Source organism: Tympanuchus pallidicinctus, unplaced genomic scaffold (genome assembly GCF_026119805.1).
Source record: "Tympanuchus pallidicinctus isolate F22 unplaced genomic scaffold, pur_lepc_1.0 scaffold55, whole genome shotgun sequence".
Lineage (NCBI taxonomy): Eukaryota > Metazoa > Chordata > Aves > Galliformes > Phasianidae > Tympanuchus > Tympanuchus pallidicinctus.
Window position 1 is genome coordinate 363,772 of NW_026294775.1, and position 21,953 is coordinate 385,724.

General features: G+C 38.5%; 1 protein-coding gene across 5 annotated transcripts in view; it reads left to right on the plus strand.

Moving 5' to 3' along the window:
* The window catches only part of LOC128091925 (ephrin type-B receptor 5), a 70,594-nt gene that overhangs the window by 42,669 nt on the left and 5,972 nt on the right, over positions 1-21,953 (plus strand). For all 5 annotated transcript variants that reach the window (XM_052705341.1, XM_052705342.1, XM_052705344.1 and 2 more), the window contains 11 exons: positions 63-218; positions 4,640-4,978; positions 10,868-10,992; positions 11,983-12,145; positions 12,964-13,078; positions 15,407-15,462; positions 15,576-15,695; positions 16,047-16,294; positions 17,187-17,402; positions 20,487-20,636; positions 20,781-20,974. In XM_052705341.1, coding sequence (XP_052561301.1) covers positions 63-218; positions 4,640-4,978; positions 10,868-10,992; positions 11,983-12,145; positions 12,964-13,078; positions 15,407-15,462; positions 15,576-15,695; positions 16,047-16,294; positions 17,187-17,402; positions 20,487-20,636; positions 20,781-20,974 — 1,882 coding nt within the window. The remainder of the gene's footprint in view (positions 1-62; positions 219-4,639; positions 4,979-10,867; positions 10,993-11,982; positions 12,146-12,963; positions 13,079-15,406; positions 15,463-15,575; positions 15,696-16,046; positions 16,295-17,186; positions 17,403-20,486; positions 20,637-20,780; positions 20,975-21,953) is intronic.

Consider the following 21,953-nt stretch of genomic DNA (forward strand, 5'->3'; position numbering starts at 1 on the left):
TGTTTCTGGTATCTGAATTAATGAGTTTCCTGTTCTTTTCTGTCTTATTTTCCTCTCCTTAGCCTGTCCCATTGGTTCCTTTAAAGCATCTGTGGGAGATGGTCCTTGCCTTCTCTGCCCTGCCCACAGCCACGCTCCACTGCCAGGTTCCATTGAATGTATGTGTCAAAATCACTACTACCGATCTGCTTCTGACAATTCTGATGCTCCATGCACTGGTAAGTATTTGAAAGGAGTATTTGAAAGTAGGAAGAAGGGCAGTTAATTAGAGACAACTTGTCTGAATGATTCATGGAAGTTCCAACTCATCTCTTCTCATAATCAGCTGAAACAGTCCAAAATGACCCTGGGCTTCCTTCTCTTGATGACTGTAGATAAGAAGGTAGAAGTGTTCCTACATGCTATTTACAAAGATGGTACACCAGAAGAACTGTATGTTTAGAATATTGGGATGCTGCAATATCAGATACTTAGAATGAAGATATGCCAGATTTTAAATGACTCATGCAATGTTAAATAATAATAATAATCCCAGATCACATCCTTATTTCTGAGTTAAAAGACATAGATTTGAAAGCTGGACTATTCATTGGATTAAAAATAAGTCAGATGATCATAGCCAGAGAGTTGTTATCCAGGTGGAGGCTGGTGATGAGTGGTGTCCCCCAGGGGTCTGTCATGGGATTGGTACTCTTTAACATCTTTATCAGTGATATAGATGATGGAATTGAGTGCACCCTTAGCAAGTTTGCAGGTGACACTAAGCTAACTGTAGTTGACACCACAGAAGGAAGGCATGTTATCCAAAGCAATCTGGACAGGCTTGAAAAGTAGATCCATGAGAACCTAATGAAGTTCAATAACTCCTTACGCTTGAGTTCAGGGCAATCCCAGATATGTTTACAGACTGGGAGAACTCCTTGAGAGCAGCCCCACAGACAAAGACTTGGTGGTTCTGGTGGACAAAAAGCTGGACATGAGCAAGCACTGTGCACTTGCAGCCCAGAAGACCAACAGTATTCTGGGCTGCATCAGAAGAGGTGTGGCTGACAGAGAGAGATTGTACCCCTCCACTCTGCCTTTGTAAGGCTCCTCTGGAGTACTGCATGCAGGTCTGGGGCTCTCAGCATAAGAAGGATCTTGAACCATTGAAAAGGGTCCGTAAAAGGTCCATGAGGATGATCAGAGGGCTGGAGAACCTCTGCCATGAAGAAAGGTAAGGGAGTTGGACTTGTTTAGTTTGGAGAAGAGAACGCTCCAGGGAGACCTCATTGCAGCCTTGCAGTACCTGAAGAGAGCTTATGAGCAAGCAGGGAAGCGATTTTGTATATGGTCTAATAGTGATAAGACACAGGGGAATGGCTTTAAACTAAAAAAGAGGAAATTTATGTTAGATGTTAGGAAAAAGTTCTTTACTCAGAGATGATGAACCACTGGGACAGGTTGCCCTGAAAAGTTGTAGATGTTTTTATCTCTGGAGGCATTCAAGGCCAGACTGGATGGGGCCCTGGGCAGACCGATCTAGCATCTGGCAACCTTCCCCATGGCAGGGGTGTTGGAGCTTGATGATTTCTAAGCTTCACCCTAAGACATTCTTTAATTTGATAATTACGAACGTTAATAGATCAAGAAAGTAATTAACCCCAGGAAAGGAATTTGAGTTGGTGATGAGCTCTCAACAGTCTAGTTTAAATAACACGTCAAGAATCACTCATGAATTTTATGGCAGTGATGGAAGTAATTCATGTCCCAAAGCAACTTACAGTTTCTCTATGGCTATGAAGTTAAACACTCAGATATTAGGAAATGTGTTTTGTTTTGTTTTTTTTCTTCTATATTCTCTTGCTATATATACTGCACGGACTCTATCTGCATCAACATCAAGCAATTTCTACTTCACAGGGATTTATTTCCTGAGCAATTGTCTATCCTTTTGCACTGGCTGCAATAATAATCCTCAGGGACAGCTAGTATGTGATTATACTATTAAGTACTATATCACAATACAAGTACAATACAAATACATTACAGATACAAAGTGGCAAAGTTAACAAAATCAAATTTAGTTCTTATATTTCTTGACATTCTAATCCTTCATCTTACCTCCAATATATTTTAACCAGTCTTCTGCATGCAATTTTCTGGCATTTTTATTTTGTTCATAACTCTGGAATCCCCTAGATACATGTATCTATCTACAGGATATGTTCAAATGCTCCAGCATTGAACGAGACTGTAGATCAAGAGATTCCCCACAAAAACCTCATCCAGCTGTTATAATAAATAATACAATCCTTTACATTAATCAAGAGCAAATGTACAAAAGACTATCAGCAGGTATCTAAGAAACCTATAGGTAGATAATAGAAGAATAGTGAGAATGAGAATTCTTGGTTCTTGTTCAAGCCTTATGGAAGGATGTGTTCTGTAATTCTTTTTTCCCTTACTCCTCCCTGTTATTGAGCTCAGCCACTCTGTCCCTGCCTTTCCTGTCTCCATGTCCAGATTTAGAAGTGCGACTCTGCTTCTTATATTTACTTTTCTTACAGCTTTGTCTAGCCTTCAATGTTTTGTCCCATTCGTATCCCCAAGCTGTCTTCTCATCCTCTGCATTTTATACCTTCAGTTTACTGCCTCTGATAGGGCAAGTGGTGTGCTGTACTTTAACCCAGCAGGTGGCTGTGTACTGCACAGTCATTCACTCACTCCCCTTACTTCCCAGTGGGATAGAAAAGAGAATTAAGAAAAGCAAAGTAGAACTTGTGGGTTGAGATAAAACTTTTTTCTAAGACAGAGAAAAGGAAAAGAAAAATAATTATGATATATAAAAAAAAATATATAAAAATATATAATATGTCTGTATGTATTTAAGGTGTAATGCACGAGCAATTGCTCAGCATCCCACATCCAGTGCCCAGCTAGCCCCAAACAGGGGAAGAAAGCTAGATGAACTCCCACCCTCTTCAAAACTCATTCAGCTTGATGTCAAATGGTATAGAATATACCTCTGGGCAATTTAAGTCAGCAGTCTTAATTCTGTTCCCTCCCAGTTCGTTGGGCCCTTCACTGAGAATGGCCCTGGCTCTGTACAATGGTTTTTAGCACGCAGCTATAAACTTCAGCATGTTAATCTACATTGTTTTTCTCCTAGAAACAAAACATAGCATACCAGACACTGAAGAAAACAGTTTCATCCCAGATGAAACTAAGATAATATCGACCCTTTATCCCATAGCATTTACATCATGCTCAAGTGTCACAGCTTCTACACATCCTAACAAATCCTATAGTCTGTGGGCCTTTAATGTAGATTGTCTATGGTATTCATTTTAGTTCATAACTTTGGGCTTCATCTGTTGTAACAGTCCTCCAGTGCAGGAAGAATGATTCACAGTGTTGGATTCCTGCATCCAGAAACTAATTCTGGTTCCACTGAAGTTTTTTTGTTTTTTAACCTGGGAAATTCTTATTGTATTACTGTTAACGATTCTTACAATAACTGTAATAAAATGGCATGCAGCATTATGTAGTAATTTAACGTCATACAATTTAAATTATTGGCTGTTCTCACCCAGCATCAAATCATCTTAAGGTATATAATGGACATCCCCATCCTTCCACATTACCCACAGTGTGCACCCAGGTCCTTGAACAAAAAGCAGTCCCATGAATAGGCTTGCCTTTGCCCAAGGCAAGAATAACCCAGGCTGTCTTGCCCCACATGGAAGATGTGTAAATATGTGCACCACTGGCATTTTATCCCCTTCTGCAGTATGTAGGATATTTGATTGGGCAGAACTAGCTCAATTGGCAGATCTCTGAATGTTGATTAACCAGGTGTGTCCCAGTGTTTGTATGTCCCAGTGTTGTCAATGTATTGCAGGTGTTCAGGAGCTGTCTTAATTCTGTTCCCTCCCAGCTCCTTTGGCCCATTGCTGTGAATGGTCTTGGCTTGGTACAGCATTGCTTAGTAGGCAACTATAAACATTGGTATATTTTCAACATTTTTTTTTCTCCTAGAACCAAAGCATGGCATCATACCAGGCATTGAAAAAAAAACAGTTCTGTCCCAGATGAAACTAAGACATGGTGGAGGCACAGAATGGGCTGTTTTTAATGCTGTCAGAATGCCACTCGAGAATCTTCCCGTAGCAGGAATAATTGTAGGGCAAGTGCTGTTCAACTGTTGCAATATATGGAGAAGGCAAACTAAAATCTGAGAGAATTCAGAGGTGTTAGGTGCCAAAGGAGAGATCTAGAGGCCTCAGTGGAGACATGTCTTCACTAAGCTTGTATAAAATTTAGTATTTCAAAGGTTTGAGACTTTTCTAAACACTGGATGTTCTTTTGGGGAAAAATGTAAGTCATGCCCTTGATACAAAGAGCTTTTTAGTCAATTTTGTATCCCTAAAATATGATTGTGTAGTTACTCCCTTTGTATACAAATGTATGTCTGATATAGAAAAGAGCACATTTTTTCAATGTTATCCAGAGAAACATCTAGAAAACAGTAAGAATGAGAAGAAAAAGCATCTTAATTTTTAATCTTCCATTTTTTTCCCTACTTCACTGTCTTATTCGCTCCTCTACCTCTTTTCCATTCTTTTGTAAGATTTTTGTCTTTCATACTGTCTTCTAGGCATCCCCTCTGCTCCCCGTGACCTCAGCTATGAAATTGTTGGATCCAGCGTGCTCCTGACCTGGCGCCTCCCCAAGGACTTGGGTGGCCGCAAGGATGTTTTCTTCAATGTCATCTGCAAAGAATGCCCAACAAGGTCAGCAGGGACATGTGTGCGCTGTGGGGACAATGTACAATTTGAGCCACGCCAAGTGGGCCTGACAGAAAGTCGTGTTCAAGTCTCCAACCTACTGGCCCGTGTGCAGTACACTTTTGAGATCCAGGCTGTCAATTTGGTGACTGAATTGAGTTCAGAAGCACCCCAGTATGCTACCATCAACGTTAGCACCAGCCAGTCAGGTGAGAAGCCTCCTGCATCGAAGTCACAAAATTTCTATGTCTGTCTCTCATTTGATTTGCTTCAATGGACCAGAAGCTTTTTTTTTTTTTTTTGCCCTTTTTTATCTTTCTATATCAATTGCTTGATTTCTCCTCTGTCTTTCTATTTCCTGATTTCTCTGGAATGGCTTTTTTTTCTTCCCCTTTTCAAAAAAAAACCCCAAAAACAACAACAAACAAACAAACAAAAAAGACTTAGTTTATCAGTTGATGTTCTTATACATGATGAGTAGATGTTGAGGACAAACTGCCCTAGAGAATATAGCAATGGGAAATGTTGCTCCGTGGGTCAGACAAAGCATTTTGCTTTGTTTGCTGCTAGGGTTTGATAAGAATTTTGTCAGCATCAGCTTCCCACAGCAGCTCTCAGAAAGCATTTCTTTTTTTTTTTTTTTTTTTTTTTTTTGTTCACCTTGTCTATTTCCTATTTTTATCTTAGAATCCATTCTAAAATAAAATTCCATTTTGTCATAGAATCATTAGTGTTAGAATGGATGTTTAGACATCAACTAGTTTAACTCCCCTGCAGTGAACAGGGACAGGCACAGCTAAAACAAGTTGTCCAGGGCTTGATCCAGCCTCACATTGAATGTCTCCAGGGATGGGGCATCTGCCACATCTCTAGGCAGCGTGTTCCAGTGCCTCACCACACTCACTGTAAAAGATTTTTTCCTTTCATCCAACCTAATTCTATCCTCTTTGAGTTTGAGACCATTTCGCCTTGTTCTGTCACCAGAGACCCTGATAAAGAGCCTGTCCCCTTCTTTCCTGTAGATCCTCTTTAAATATTGAAAGGCCGATATCAGGTCAACTCAGAGCCGTCTGTTCTCCAGGCTGTACAGCCACAGCTCTCAGCCTGTCCTCCTAGGAGAAGTGTTCGATCCCTTATCTTCTTATACTTCATTGATGTACATTCATTCATATATGTATCTAGAATTTTTCACCTCTTCAATTTTAATTTCAAAGTTAGTGTTTTTCCACCCTCTATTATTCCAGTACATCAACTTCCAATCCCCTGATTTCAGTTCCTACCTTGATGCACTTTAATAAATATTATTGAGTGTTTTGTCAAATCTGTTCGCCTTTTGCCTTGTTGCTTAATAAAATAAGAAGGTAGAAAATTGAGAAAGACATTATGTAAAGGTAAAGAATACTGATAGGAACTGTATAACAGTAGAACAGGCCGTAACAGAAAGAACGTACACAATTACATTTACTAATCACCTACATATAAACAATATGAAAATCACAGTGTTTACTGTTCTTGGGGAAGCATTAAACTGAATTTTGACAAAACATCCAGAAGCAAAGTCACCATTGCTATTTTATTTGAGTTGCTCTCCATTATTTACACATCTTGTTTTTACTGGTACTTTGCTCTTACCTTTTTATCCTTGTTTTGATAAATGATTTTGGAATGTTATTCTCTTGTCGGTAAGGAACAGATTTTTTTTGCCTTTTACCATGATAGAACTTTTAAAATATCTTACATTTTTCACAAAGCTGTTGTGATCCTTGTAGCTAGGATCTAAACAAGAGAGAGATGACTAGGAACTAATTATACTTCATGATAATTACTAAAATACAAATGATTTATGTGGACAGTCAGAGAAAAAAGTAAAAAAAGAGGTAAAAGTGTTGAAGGGGAAGTCAAATTGATGTATAAAGAAGTTGTATATCTGGAAGAAAGAACAGTCAATTTTGTATTTCTGTGAACATCCTACACAAGGACTTAATTACAGAAGCAACTGGAGAGAGCATGTATACAGTTCTGCTAAATGTTAGCAATTAGAGATTGGGTGTGTATTGTTCTTTATAAGCATGTATAAGCAGGTATGGAGAGGAACTGTACACAGCTTGGTTGAGAAGGTACGGAGAGGAATAATATGGTAAGGAGGAGAATTAGGGGGAACAATTTAAACTGAGCAACGTAAAATGTCTGTAAACATTTAGAGATGTGTAAATGTTCACACAGTTGGATTTCATACTGTAGTTGCTGAAACCAGTGGGGGAAAAAAATCAGTAAAGCTCAAAAAGATAAAAGTGATGTGAGATATGAAGTTTGTTCAATCACGTCTATTGATTTCTGCTTCTTCTGTGCCTTCAAAAGGAAGGGAACACATATACAACCCAAGCAACTTCCTACTTTTAGCAAATGCCAGAGGTTTTGAACTACTTTCTCAAAGACATCGAGTAGCAGACCGTATACAGGGATACCTGGTCGTCTTAGGAGTCTGGCTCCAAGTGGATGGTCAGTTTTTGTTTACAGTGAAAGGCCTGGCTGGATAATTCATTTGGTAATTTCAGGCAAATCCTTTGACTTCTACCGAATATAGGCAGGTATTCTATTAATATCCTAAAGAATTATCTTTCTTCCTGCTGCTTCTCAGCCTTCCTCATTTGATGTAATTTAAATGAACAGCTGCTTTCTCCTTCTGCCTAAAATCACCGAATCTGCTTTTTTGCTTTTGACTTTTCTCACCACTCCTATTCTCCTTGGTGTCTCTTAGCATGTCTGGGCCTGTTGGGTTTCTTGGATATCTCTCTCCCAAGTGGTCTCTCACTCAGTAATGCAGTCTTCAGTGAGAGAAGGTGGGATTCCTGAAACAGTGTATTTTGAGCTTGTTGATTTTGTGTTCCCATTTTTTCTCTTGCTCTTCGTTGACTTTGCTAGGAGTGAGCTTGAAATGAGCCATCCTGGATTCAAGGTGATAGCTCTGCTGTGACAAAACCCTGCTTCCTCCATTATACAACCTGTATTATGCATGTCCCCCTCCCTTCAATGCAGTTTTTCACATTAGTTTCGCTTACTATTGTTATTATTATTATTTTAGCAATTATTATTACATGGCAAAGGTGGATATTTCAAGTTGTTCTGTTCTTAAAGAAACAAGGAGGGGACAGGAAGACATGAAGAGCAGAAAAATCTAAATTGGGAAAAGATGAGCTGTATGAGTGAATAGACATATCAGAAATTTTATTTCCATTGAATTAAAAGTGACAAAAGAAATACCCTTTAGTACTGATAGCTTCTGAATATTCTGCTTTTTCATGCATTAGAGTTTTCTGACTTCCTTCATTTGCTGATGCAAAAAAAAAAACTCCTTCCCACACTCTGACTCTTTATTAAAGATGTCATAAGGTGGCATTCTGTCCTGGCACAGTTGTACTTTTTTTTCTTTTTCGTTTTTTTTTCCATGCTATCTATTTGCTCTTCATCTTTGTCTCCAGAACACTGTTCATCTAAGGGTTTGCTTATCCCTTACAGTCTGATAACCTAACTGAAAGTATGGTAGGATCCTCTATTTACACAATCACATTTTATGTATGATAGCATGATTATGATATTCCTAACCTTCAATGACTGTGTTTTTAGAGTTAGAATAAGAAGGACTAGCATAGAGAAACTTTCTTTAATATTAGACTTAACTTTTTTAATAAGAATTAATCTTTTATAGCAAAAAACATTTGTAATATTTTTGGATAGTAATAATGTGATATAAAATGAGGCATTATGTGACTCTGAGGCATGGCACCAGGAGGAAGAACTGTCCCAGAGGAGAGACAAGGGAAAAGGGAATTGCTGAAGTGATAAGGATGAATAGCTAAAGAAGTATCGGGATATGTAGGAGGATGTTAGGAGGCCATTCCAGATTGCATGAATTGCATGAAGAAAAGCTACTATTTAATTTTAACGTGATTATTCTTCTTCAGACAGGAGAGAGCCAGGCACAGAGTGAACACAGAACTTAAAAACCAATCATCATATTATTGGGAAAAAAAATAATAATCTAATTAAAATTTTAGTAATTATTTTAACAATATTTCTTCTCTGCCTCAGGGCAGAAGTCAGGCTTTCATTTTAGGGACACTGAAAAAACTCTCTGTGCACAGCTGTAAACTGCCTATCCATTACTTCTTTTTCCTACAGTTTCCACTGTGGCATGAAATAATACTGAGTTGTATTATTGAGTTGTATTATTCAGAACTTACTCATTCTGAAACTTGTTGCATTCGTAGTCAGTAGAGAAAGAGAGAGAGCAGAGAGAAAGATGCAAATTTTGGAGCAAGTCCCTGCAGAGTTTTAAAAGCAACTAGAGTTTTTTAGCTGAATCCAGATATTAGGATAGCTAACACAGGACAAAGGTGATGTGGCCAGATTGCTTTGTACCTGTGGAAAGATATCTAGCAGCCTTCTGCATCAGCTGGGTTAAGACTAGAGGGACCTGGCAATATCAAAGAAGCACAGAAATGCAGAAATAAAAGCTGGAGAGGCTGAAGGCTTGTGTAGGAGCTTGGGTGAAAACGATAGTTATGGATGATACCACGAAATTTCAAAGGATCCGATAAAAGATTTTCAGGTGGAAGTGAAGAAAAGGCTTAAATTCCAAGTATGATCTGAGTTTGTAAAGGCAAATGGATGAATCAGTCAGAAAAAATAAGAAAAATTTTCTTGAAGATGTTTGCTCTTTCAAAAAGAAAACTAAGTGCTGTATTTACCTAGCAGTTAGACTACTTAACATCTTTCATTAGGTGTTACGTGTGACACTTGTGCAAGAATTTTCCATACATTTGCTATTTTATAAATATTTTAATAAAAAACAGTCTTTTCAAACTTCCTTAAAACATGCAGGCCTCATATCTCACAATATGCTGTTTGCATTCAATGAATAGTTAGTGGAGCTACAAAGTGCTTCACTGTATACATTAAAGAAGCTTTGAAACCAATGTTCTGTTACACAAATTGTTGAAGATCAGAATGTATACAAAGGAAAACATGCTCTTAGAACTTTGGTGGCACAAGAGGCAAGGTAGCATAGGTGTTTTCTTACAATAGCAAACTTTGAACTTTGTATTCCCTAATTTGCTAACACTGGGAAAAGACCTTTGTCAATAAGCTTCTGACAGCAAATACGAACTTATTTTACACCGATCCATTCACGTTTCACATCGCCTTTTCATTTATATGAGGTGTTTCAAAGGAGAAATCTAGAAAACTCTTACTTGAAATGTGGGAAAGCTCTCTGGCAGTGTTTAATGTGTTGACTTATCTAAATAAGAGAGAAACTTGAATATAAAAATCTAAACTCAGAATGCTGGTCAGAAGTCCATTCAAACTGGACCATAGGGATACTGGGATTCTTAAACACAACAGTTGTTTTGCTATCTGCATTACAGCTTTATTAAGGGCTGGTCTGAGATTTAGGAGCTACTCTGAACAGTAGGCTGCAGATGAGGCTATGAAAATGAGATGCTTTCATTCTCTATCGTCTGCAACTGATCTGGGACCACTGAATGGAGGAATACTTCAAAGTCTGTCCCTTAATTCATTTGTGTCCTCCAGTGTCAATCTTCTAGTTTGCAACAGTGATGTGGAAGTGAGAGAACTCTGTTATTTTGGGAGCTCATTGTTGGTGTTTTGTTTTGGTTTTCCCCAGACAAAGAATTATACTGTAGGGGAGAAGCTTTAGAGAATAGTGTGCTCTCCTTTTGCTCTTATCATATTGTATGTCCAAGCATGACCCTAGAGCAAGGAAGTACACTCTGTCAGTGTACTTTCATTTTGTGTGTAAAAATTTAAAGTTTGAAGCCCAAAATAATTTTAGCTACAATATATATATATTTTCAGAACTCCTGTGCATGATCAGTTAAATGTCTGTCCCGATTTTCAGTGACTATATCTCTACTCCCAGTAGAGTAGAATTGTACATGGTTTCTGGTTGTTTTACAAAGTAAAAAGGGAAATTAAGGAAGGGAGTGACCCAACCTTTTAATTTTTCATAACAAATATTCAACTATAGGACTTGGTTAATCTTTTCACTTTGCAGTCACTCTTCTCTTTTATTCCAGTGCCCTCCTCAATCCCTATGATGCATCAGGTGAGTCGTGCTACCAGTAGCATCACACTGTCTTGGCCTCAACCAGACCAGCCCAATGGGGTTATCCTGGATTACCAGCTACGGTACTTTGACAAGGTGAGAAGAGAGTGATGCAGTGCAGATTGCTGTATAGCTATTATGCAGAAGAGAATGGGGGAGTCTTCTGTCTGGAAGATTCACCCTTGGATCAGGTTGGATGAGGCTGAGAAAAATGATCCAATTATGAAGGAAGATCAAACTGTAGTAAGCATCAGAGTTATGCTTCATCTAACATCTGTCCATCTGCATTTCCCAGCTTGAAACCATCTAGAAATGATGTTAAAAATGGAAAAGACGCTTGTAGCTAAGGTAAAAAACTGTGAGTGAAATAACTGAATAAATTTAGCATCATCTGATACAGGAAACAGGGGAAGAAGCTCAAGTTTCCAAGAGTCTATATTGGAAATGGACTCACTGCAACTGTCCTGTGTCTCCATTTATGCCTCAATGGACACCTCTAAGAAATTCTGGCAAAAAGAATGCTCTCTTTCATTTACTAGCTGGCAGATCCCAGTTACATGTTTATGTGCTGAAATGACAAGGTGACACATACAAAGTCATTCTCCATTCACTTCTTTCACAACTCCTAATCTTGATGGGAAGAGGTCCATAGGGCTGTTCAGACAAGTTGCCATTCTCTATATTTGATCTCTTACTTAAATATGTGCAGAATCTGTAGGGCTACTGTTTCTTCTAGCAGCAAAGGGGCCTGCTGTTTGTAACAACCTGCCTGTTAGCTTCTTGGATATATTCTCACTCAGAATTCTCCAATGAGAATCACATGAGTCTAATAGAATATCCTGAGTTGGAAAAGATTCACAAGGGTCACTGAGAGCTTTGTGGGGAACCCAGGCATAAGGGAATGAAAAGTAGCCATGAGAAGTGACATTGATGTTGGGGGGCTCTGTAACAAATTCAAAAAATAGTACACCCACATGGAAACTATCATTCCTTGATATGAAGAGCCAGCCATATTGACAGAAGTCTCACTTTTTTTTTTTTTTCTTTTTTTCTTTTTTTTTTTTTTTTGGTCACTGACATTCACAGGCAGAAGATGAGGATAATTCATTTACTTTGACTAGTGAAACTAACATGGCCACTATATTAAATCTGAGTCCAGGCAAGATCTATGTCTTCCAAGTACGAGCTAGAACAGCAGTAGGTTATGGCCCATACAGTGGAAAGATGTATTTCCAGACTTTAACGGGAGGTAAGTGCTACCATTTAGTATTCACATCTGCACATGCCCATCTTTTATTTGTGTGTCACACTTTTAATTAGCTTATCCTCTGGAGAATGCTATAAGACACTGCTACTCAACTTGTATATTGCAATTTGCATATGCAGATTGTTTTCACTCTGAGAAAATTCATGTTGTCAGAGCATGTTGTTTACACTCCCTTAGCTTTGACTACCTTCCGATTATCCATTTCTACTCCTTGATTTCATATACTTTTCAGCAGGAGCAGTGTGTGTCAACAGAACTCTCCTTAGGAGCATAGCACAATATGCAGTTGTTTGGTCTTCACTTGTGACAGGGCATCTTATTTCTGAATGCTCTGTGAAAGTCTTGAGACAAGTGAAACAAAGGACATATACACAGAACCTTACCTTCTAGCAGTATTACCATCCACTCGTGCAGAGAGTAATGTACTGCATTGTGGTGCCCTTTACTTTTGATCAAAGGTACATGTGTCTACAAGCTAAAATAATAGTATGAAATGGGATCATAGCCCAGGTTTAGAGCCAGCCAATGCTTAAATGGCTAGTCAGATGTTGGTGAACTAGGAAAAGGAAGAATGAACTGGGAGGGAGTACTGGCTTTCAAAAATAGGAAGGAAAGCACTGGAGCAGCAAGGCTGAAGGGGTAAAAGGATAACTGAGACAAGCATTTGCTAAATGATCAGGTTTAGCCTGGGAGGCAGAAGGCTGATAGGAATAGAATTATGGCTGAAATCTAGATGAACAGATGGGAAACTCTAATTGTACTTGTTCTGTACATTTGCATGTGTGTGTATTCTTTTCTAGGAGAGCACTCAGAGATGGCACAGGACCGACTGCCACTTATTGTGGGCTCAGCACTTGGTGGTCTAGCTTTCTTGGTAATTGCTGCCATTGCAATTCTTGCCATCATCTTCAAGAGGTGAATTCTTTGACTTACTTATGTCCCAGTGCCTGCACCCTAGACAGTGAAACTTTCCTACCCCTGCTACATAACACAATCCCCAGAGCAGCTGCCTGATCTACAGTTAGCTGTAACCAGTTTGCCAGATCATTCCACGGAACACAGATTCATAAAACATAGGGTAAAAAAGCAAGTATCACTTTCAATTTTGGAAAAGAAAAAGTGTTAACTCAATGTAGAGATAGTCTGATATGGCAAAAGAGCAGGGCAGGAATCTTAGAAAGGAAGAAAAGTGAGGGTCGCTGGAAGAGCTCTGTAGAGGTATAAAAGTAAACAGTGGAGGAGGGCTAAAGAAAAAAACAGTCATCACCTGCTCCTTCAATGTAAGGGTTTGAACTTAATTCCCTAGACTGTCAGTAATGAATTCATGGATCTTTTCTCCACTCTGCCACTGAACAAAATGAACTTATTAACTTTCTTTGTTGAATTATAGAGCTATATAAATCCATTTTTAGGAAATGACACCTAGTTTTAGCTCTTTTTTGTTGTTGTTTTTTTATTTATTTAATTTATTTTCTTCATCAGTGTGTATTCACTTTTAATATTTTTATTTCGGGGAAGAAAAGAATGAAATATTGTTATATTTACAATGTTATCTCCTTTTGTAGATTTGAACTCTTCAAATACAATTTCTTATTACAGATGCAAATCTGACGTTATGTGTGCAAGTCAATAAAGGGTATATTTAAAAAAAAAAAAATCCAAACCCAGAGTAAATTAATATTACCAAATCTGAGTAGGGGAAAGATTTTTTTTTTTAATTTATTTTTTTTTTTTTTGTAAATGTAAGCATGTAAAAAGAAATGTCATGAAAATAGATACATTTATACATGAAGAATCATGTAGTAGTGGCTCAGAGAAAGTGAAGAAATAACATGGCTATTTTTAATTTGTCCTTGATAAGGAAAATGAATTTGATGATATAGGAAACCCACATGAAAATCTTTAAAAGGCCAAATATACATGGAGACAAATACAGTAATTTTAAGTTAGTTTTGCAAATTCTGACACATCTTGTCCTGCTAATACACAGTACACAAAATATTAATATGTCAAATGACCTATAAAAAATCTGAATACTGACCTGACTTTCACATCCAATAACAGAGTTAGAATTTGTAGGTATGAGTCCCCAGTGAAGCCATTTTTTCCCCCAACAGAAAGAACAGACTTTGAAGAAGGAAATATCTGTGGTTTTGGAATCTTAGCAGAATTTTAAGAAATAAGCTTTATAAGTATGAATAATCCACATTTCCTGTTAGAATGATAGAACAATAGTAAAGGAAAGTAATATTATGTTTCACAAAGCTCTGACTTCAGATGTTATTGAATCAGATAGGTCTTGTGTTAAAACAACAAAGTCGATGAGTTGATAAGGCTTCTTGTATATAGCAGTGATTCTGTAGGAAACACAGATTTGATTTACAATCTAGTATAATTAATATGATTTAGAAAAGGTAATAAACTACTATGTACATCTTCAGGGGGAAATAAAACTATAACCATTGCTGGGATGCAAAGAAGGTTACTGGAAAAATGGAAAATATTAAGATCAAACCAATAACTGGGTAATACTTGAAAAACAGCTAGATTATGTGATAAAAATGGCTTGAATAAAACACATTTGAAATGATACTGAAATCTGAGAAGCACCTATGCTGAGAATAACCTATGCATACTGGAATTTGGATTCTTATTTGCAATAAGTATTACAGTAAAAGACTGTTTTAAGCTGCACATATGGAGAGCACATAATGGAACAGATGCCCATCCATCTTTTTCTTTGTGATTGTTTTTCGGTGCCTTACTGAAAGAGCAGTCAAAGTATGTGCTGTTAAAGGAGAAGTATGAGAAACAAACAATGGAATTTATATACATCAATCATTTGTAATTTGAGTAGACTGCTCTTAGAATGTCTTTGAATGTTTTTTCACAGGAGATGAACTAGATTGTTACTGAAAATAATTTGTTGTAATTGAATAAAATTAAAATGTAAATTTACAAGAATATAAAGAAAACTTCCAAGACAGTAAAGTTAAAATGCAATTTTCTTTTTCAGTAGACTGCTGGATTCCATCTCATTTCTCATGTCTAAAGTGGGGTTGCACACAATAGTGTAAAAACTACCAAGTAGAGAACAAGCTGGGTTACCAAGAGATCTGCAGGATCTTAACAGTATCATATATACCTAAATTCAAGGACTCAAGTCTTTCACTGAGAAGCTTATCACAATATATGGGGCAGACTTCTGCATGTTTTGACTTTCCTTTCCTTTATGTCCTGCAGTAAGAGACAAGAGACACCATACACAGACCGCCTGCAGCAGTATATCAGTACACGAGGTAAGTGTTCTTAAGCAGCAAATGACAAAGACGTATCTCTTCAGGACTCAGTAGAACCCATTTTCCTCAGGGGCGGATTCTGGTGATGTTTTGGACTGTCTCCTCCACTGCAGGACTTGGAGTGAAGTATTACATTGATCCTTCCACGTATGAAGATCCCAACGAAGCTATTCGGGAGTTTGCCAAGGAGATTGATGTGTCCTTCATCAAAATTGAGGAAGTCATTGGATCAGGTAGTATGAGAAGCTTTGGAATTTGAACTTTCTTATCATAACTTAACACACTAGTGGCCTGAAATGGACCAAATACTGAAGTGGACCAAATCAAGTCTCTCTCTCTCCAAACCAAGTTTAAAGCACCCTTTGAAGATTCATTTGACTTCCTCATATGACTCTGAACAAGTAGTCCCCAACCTGACTGAATTCAGAGCCTTCATCAAGAACTTTACCTTGACCTAAATGGTCTTAAGTAACGTTGTTTCCAAGCAGTTTCAGAGATCTTCCATATAGGAATGTTTGAATGCACCTGACTAAACACTTTTCTGTGTTTCCTTACTTGAAGTGTGTTTCATCCCTTCCTAACAGGAGAATTTGGAGAGGTGTGCTTTGGGCGCCTAAAACACCCAGGGAAACGTGAATACACAGTAGCTATTAAAACCCTGAAGTCAGGTTATACTGATGAACAGCGTCGAGAGTTCCTGAGTGAGGCCAGCATCATGGGGCAATTTGAGCATCCCAATGTCATCCACCTGGAGGGTGTGGTCACCAAAAGCCGACCAGTCATGATTGTCACAGAGTTCATGGAGAATGGATCGCTGGATTCCTTCCTCAGGGTACCATAACTGGAATCTCCCACAACTGTTACCTCTTAGTCTTCCTCCTGCCATTCTCAGACCTGATAATTGCCTATCCTTCCTCTTCCCCTTGTCTCCACAAGTCCTCGATAGCCCTCTGTGCGCAATATGAGTATGTGCAATAGGAATAACAGCAAATCAGGCTGTCAGTTTTTAATGCCCATATTACAAAAGTTTACCTATCATCTATGCATTGTTTTAGACCTCTCAAACTCAACAATATGAAATTATTCACCTGGCCTTTCACTTACTAGGGACGTATTCTAAATTTGCCTTTTAAATAATGCTGTTCAGAGTTAATTCCACTGAATGTTTTCAAGTAACTTCCAATAATTAAATTTGTTACTATTTTTGGACTCAAGAATCTCCAGTGTTTTTTTCCAATAATTAAATAAAAATACAGATATTTCTGTACTACAGTGCTTTACTTCTTTCTTCATTGATGCAGATTATAATTCAACCCAGCCACTTCAGCAGGTGCATTTTGAAAAGCACGGGAAACCATTGTATAGAATTGAATAGAACTCATTGTAAAAATTTCAGAACATTATGAGTGGATTTTATGTTTCCCTTCACTTAGACATCTTAGTAGTTAATGGGAGAGTAGACATAGGATGCTAAAGGAAGATACAACCACAATATGAGATTTATCTTCAGAAGTACATCATCAAAGTCTGACTTCATTTGAGATTCAGCCCTTTAGGCCCAGTTTCCTTTCTTATTTGCTGTTCATGAGGCCTTAGAGTTCAGCTGAAATTAAGACGTTTTCTAACTTCATAAATCTACCTTATTAACTTTCTCTTTGATAGTCTTTCCTATGGGCTTAATTTCCTGTGGTCATAAAAGCCTGTGTTTGCCTCTTCACTTGCAGCAGAAGGAGGGACAGTTCAGTGTGTTACAGCTGGTGGGAATGCTACGAGGGATTGCAGCAGGCATGCGCTACCTTTCAGACATGAACTATGTGCATCGTGATCTCGCAGCACGTAACATCTTAGTCAACAGTAACCTTGTATGCAAGGTCTCAGACTTTGGTTTGTCCCGCTTTCTTGAAGATGATGCTTCAAATCCCACTTACACTGGAGCTCTGGTGAGTTACCACTGTGGAGTGATTTACTGCAGTGCTACCCACTATAAATTTGTTCTCTGTGCACCCTTTTTAGCCCATCTTGAAACCTGTGTGACCAGTCGGGTGAGGGTGAAGCCTCTACCTTGCAAGCTGTCTATTTCAAACAAAGAAAGAATGATAACTTGAGTATCTGATTCCCTCTGCCATGTGAAATTGAGTCTAAGTGAAGTTCTTTGTGGCATGATGGGGAATAGGACAAAAAGAAGACAGGCTTCATAAATTAGCATAGATGCTATCTTTTCTTTTACATGGGTTTCTTATAGGAAATTAGAAGAACTGAAGGTAAGATTGAAGACTGTACTACTACATTTGAGGAAAGAATAATTTTTTTCCTGTAGAAAAGATAATCAGCCTAAATTTGGACTTACTACCAATCATCAAATGAACTTATTGCGTATAATGTTCTGATGCCTTTTATACCTTCCACAAAAGTGGTGTGATTTTAAGAGATGTATTGAAACTACCATTTAACATGCAAGGAATAAAGAATTTTGTCACTGAAAGGGGAGATAAGTTTTAGATACAGGTATTCTGAAGAACCAACACACCTGAATCGTATTTCGTCTGCCAGGTTGTAACTGCGTGTCAGAGAGGTTAAGATGGAAAGAAGAGAGATTTAATGATAGTCACTTAGTGTATCCATCATTGGAGTTGCAGGTTGAGATAGTTCATGTTGTGAGTTATGGTCATACAGGATCCTCTCTTAAGTGATATTGAGGTGACCATCTGCAGATCGAACCCTGTTTCAAATTTGTTGCCTCCTGAGGACTCAGATGAGGGATGTCACTAGAGTAATTAAAAGTTTATTACAACTATTACCAACTCCTCTCTTTCATGTAGGAACCAGTGATGTTGCCTTAGGAAGTTTCAGGTAATCAAAATGGATGATTACTAGAGAATTCAGGTGCTTAGGTAGTGTTTTCTTCTATCCTCCTGTTGACGTAGAAGGATATTGAAAGAAACAGACAAGTATAGGACAACGTCTAGCTCCAACACTTCTGGCAACAATTTCTTTGCCAGAAATCTTTTTTGTAACCACTAGGAATGCTGTGGATAAGGCAAGGAATGACACAGCTAATGAGAGTGTTTACCTTCGTCCAGGGAGCACTGAGGGCTTGGGAGTCTATCTAAAATGCCTGTACATCAATGCATGTATTATGAGAAGCAAACAGGAGGAACCCAAAACTTCACTCTGTTCTCAGATCTGTGACAGTATTGTTAATAATGGGACTTGGTGCCCCAGCTGGAGTGCTGGGATAGAGGACTATAGTCTGTCTAGGAGAGATGGGCAGGGCAGACATGGTGGACGAGCTGCAGTATACAAAAGGGAGATATTTAATTGTACAGTCCTTTCAGTTAGGAATAACCTGCTTGAGTGCCTCTGGGTAAAAGGATTAGGGGTATGTGCAACGAAGCAGACACTGTCAAAGATTTCTATCATAGTTCACGCAACCAGAATGGTTGATTAGTTATTTAATAGACAATTAAGGGAAATTTCTGAATTGGTAGTCCCTGTACTTTTGGGAGATTCTAACTTCTCTGATATTAACAGGGAACATCATACTGTAGTGGCAAGTAAGTCTGGGAAATTACTGAAGTATGTCAAAGATAACTTCTTGTCACAGATACTTAGTTTACTAACCAGGAAAGGTATGTTCCTATACTTGTTCATGAGTACAGAGGGCATCATGGAAGATGAGACTGTTGCTGACTATCTTAGCCAAAGTGGTCGTGAAATGTTTTAATTGAACATTTTTAATGAAATAAGAAAAATGGTCATTCTTGATTTTAGAAGAGCAAACTTAAATACTCAGGGAGTTAGCAGAATTCCCTGTGAATCTTCCTCTAAGGGCCTGGGGGTCTACAAGAACTGATTACTTTTTAAAGAACCCCTTTTAAAAGCACAGAAGCAGGCAAATTCACTGTGTCGTAAATTAAGTAAGCAGGGCAGAAGACCAGCTTGGCTGAATAAGGAACTCTTCTTGGAATTCAAGTAGAAAAAGGAAGCAGCATGATCTCTCTAGGCAAGGTCAGGCCATACAGGAAGATTGGCTGGAGAGCAGTGCTGCAAGAAGGGATGTGGGGAAGCTGGCTGGTATGTTCAGTATGAGCCAGCAATGTACCCTGGCAGCTAAGAAAACAAAACGTGTTCTGGGATGCTTTAAACACAGCATAGCTGGCCAGTCAAAAGAGATAATTATCCTATTACATACAGCATTGGTCCAAATTCTCTTGGAATACTGCATGCAGTTCCGAGTTACACAGTTTAAAAAGGATGTTAAGATACTTGAATGCATCCAGAGGATTGCAAGAAAGCTGGTTAAAACTTTGGGAAGCATGTCCTCTGAGGAGTCGGTGAGAGTACTTGATTTGTCTAGTTTGGAGAAAAGAAGGCTTAAAGGGATTTTGTTGCTCTTTACAATTTCCTGAGTACAATTAGTAGAGAGTTGCTCATCTTTTATCCCATTTCTTTTAACAGGACACGTGGCAATAGCTCAGAGCTGTTTGTGAAGGTTCAGACTAGACCATAGGAAAAATTTCCAGTTAGTCACTGGAACAGTGATTGATATCTTGTGAGTCTCTCTTTTTAAGAGGCATTTGGATAATGTAGTTGGACTCAATCATTGTAACTCCCTTCGAGCTGAACTATTCTGTTTAACTATTCTATTCTATTCTACGTGGCTTTCAATTTCGAAATTGTTGAGACTTTTAGGAGGATTTGACTGTCTGCTACCTCTTAAATGCTGCACAGAAGAGCTATAAAACTTAAATTCCATTATGTTAAGGATTTGCAGCAGCAAGGGGACATGAGTCTATGTTGTTTGTTTTTTTGTTTTGTTTAACTTGTATGTTTCATTAGAACGAGGTGGAAACTTTTAACATACTTTGAATTTAAACCACCAATGTGTACAAGACAGCATTAACTGAACTGGCACATTATTTCAGAGTTGTGTCATTCTGCTGGCATCTGACCTGGTCAGTGTTGTCATTTTCCAAGTAGTCCTTATCTCACTAACATTCTGATTACTCTCTGATACTTTCTAGGGTTGCAAAATCCCCATCCGTTGGACTGCCCCTGAAGCTGTCCAGTATCGCAAGTTCACTTCCTCCAGTGATGTCTGGAGCTATGGCATTGTAATGTGGGAGGTGATGTCCTATGGTGAGAGACCTTACTGGGACATGTCCAACCAGGATGTAAGTTGGGGAAGTGGTGGGAATGTACATCTGCCCTTCTGCTCTGCGTCTTCAAGCAGAAGAAAGTCATACACTGCCAAATGACTGAAGCTTGCCTTTTACTTTCCTAGCTGTGATAACACTTTATTCTACTTTTTTTGGCAGGTAATTAATGCCATTGACCAGGACTATCGCCTACCACCACCCCCAGACTGCCCAACTGTTTTGCATCTGCTGATGCTTGACTGCTGGCAGAAGGAACGAGTCCAGAGACCAAAATTTGAACAAATAGTCAGTGCCCTAGATAAAATGATTCGCAAGCCATCTGCTCTCAAAGCCACTGGCACTGGGAGCAGCAGGTGAGATGAGGATTTAATGCAAAATAATACAGCTGGTATCTGGGTAGACATCATAAGGAAAAGAAGGCAGTAACTCAGTCTATATACTGTTTTTCCAGTTCTCTCTTCCGAAACTGAGACCAATTAATAAATAAAAAATGGAGTAGACAGTTGGAAGAGATGTATATCCTGATTCAGTTGTGAGTGATGAGGATGAATTAGGAGTCGTGAGTGCTGAATGTGACAAGAAAGAGATCTTGACGAGTTGAAAGACCTTTGGGAATGTGAGTAGGGACAGATCTGGTGCAGCTATACAAGGTACTCTGTGATCACATAAAACTCTGTGACAGCAAGAGGTGTTAAAGGAAGAAAAGACCATAGCTTGTGGAGTGAAGGAATTCTGTAGCTAAAACTAATCAGAATTGCAGCTTACATCTCATATTTTCCCATCTCTATTTTGCTACCTGATAGAACCAGAGGGAGGAGGTTAGCAAGGGAGAGGTCTCCAGAGGGAGGTAAATGGAGCTAAGATTAGAAAGCTGATAGGCTGATAATAGAATTACATCCTGCTGATATGGAGGATTTTGCTGCAGTTATAGACTCTGCTCAGTGCAACGTGCTGCAAAGCTTGGAGCGAGGAGGAAAATGAAGTAATGCCCAATTTACTAAAAAACAGTATAGAATTGCTCTGGACACATTGAGATGCCAGGAAAAACATAACATGCCATTCATAAACAGTGTTTTCTTTGACTTTTTATTGCTTTCTTCTGACTGATGTGTGTTGAAACCCAAATAACACACTATCTTATAGGGTCCTTTGTGATCCAAAAAAAACCTACATCCTTGAGAAGCAGAGCTATTCACAAAAGTAAAAAGGTACCAGGTCTCATCTCTGTGCCTTGGAAACTGCAGCTCTTAATTCAGATGATAGGTTTAGACCCAGAAAGTGGAAAGATCTGGGATAAGAGGAGGAGATCGTTCTTGAGGGAGTATAAAATGG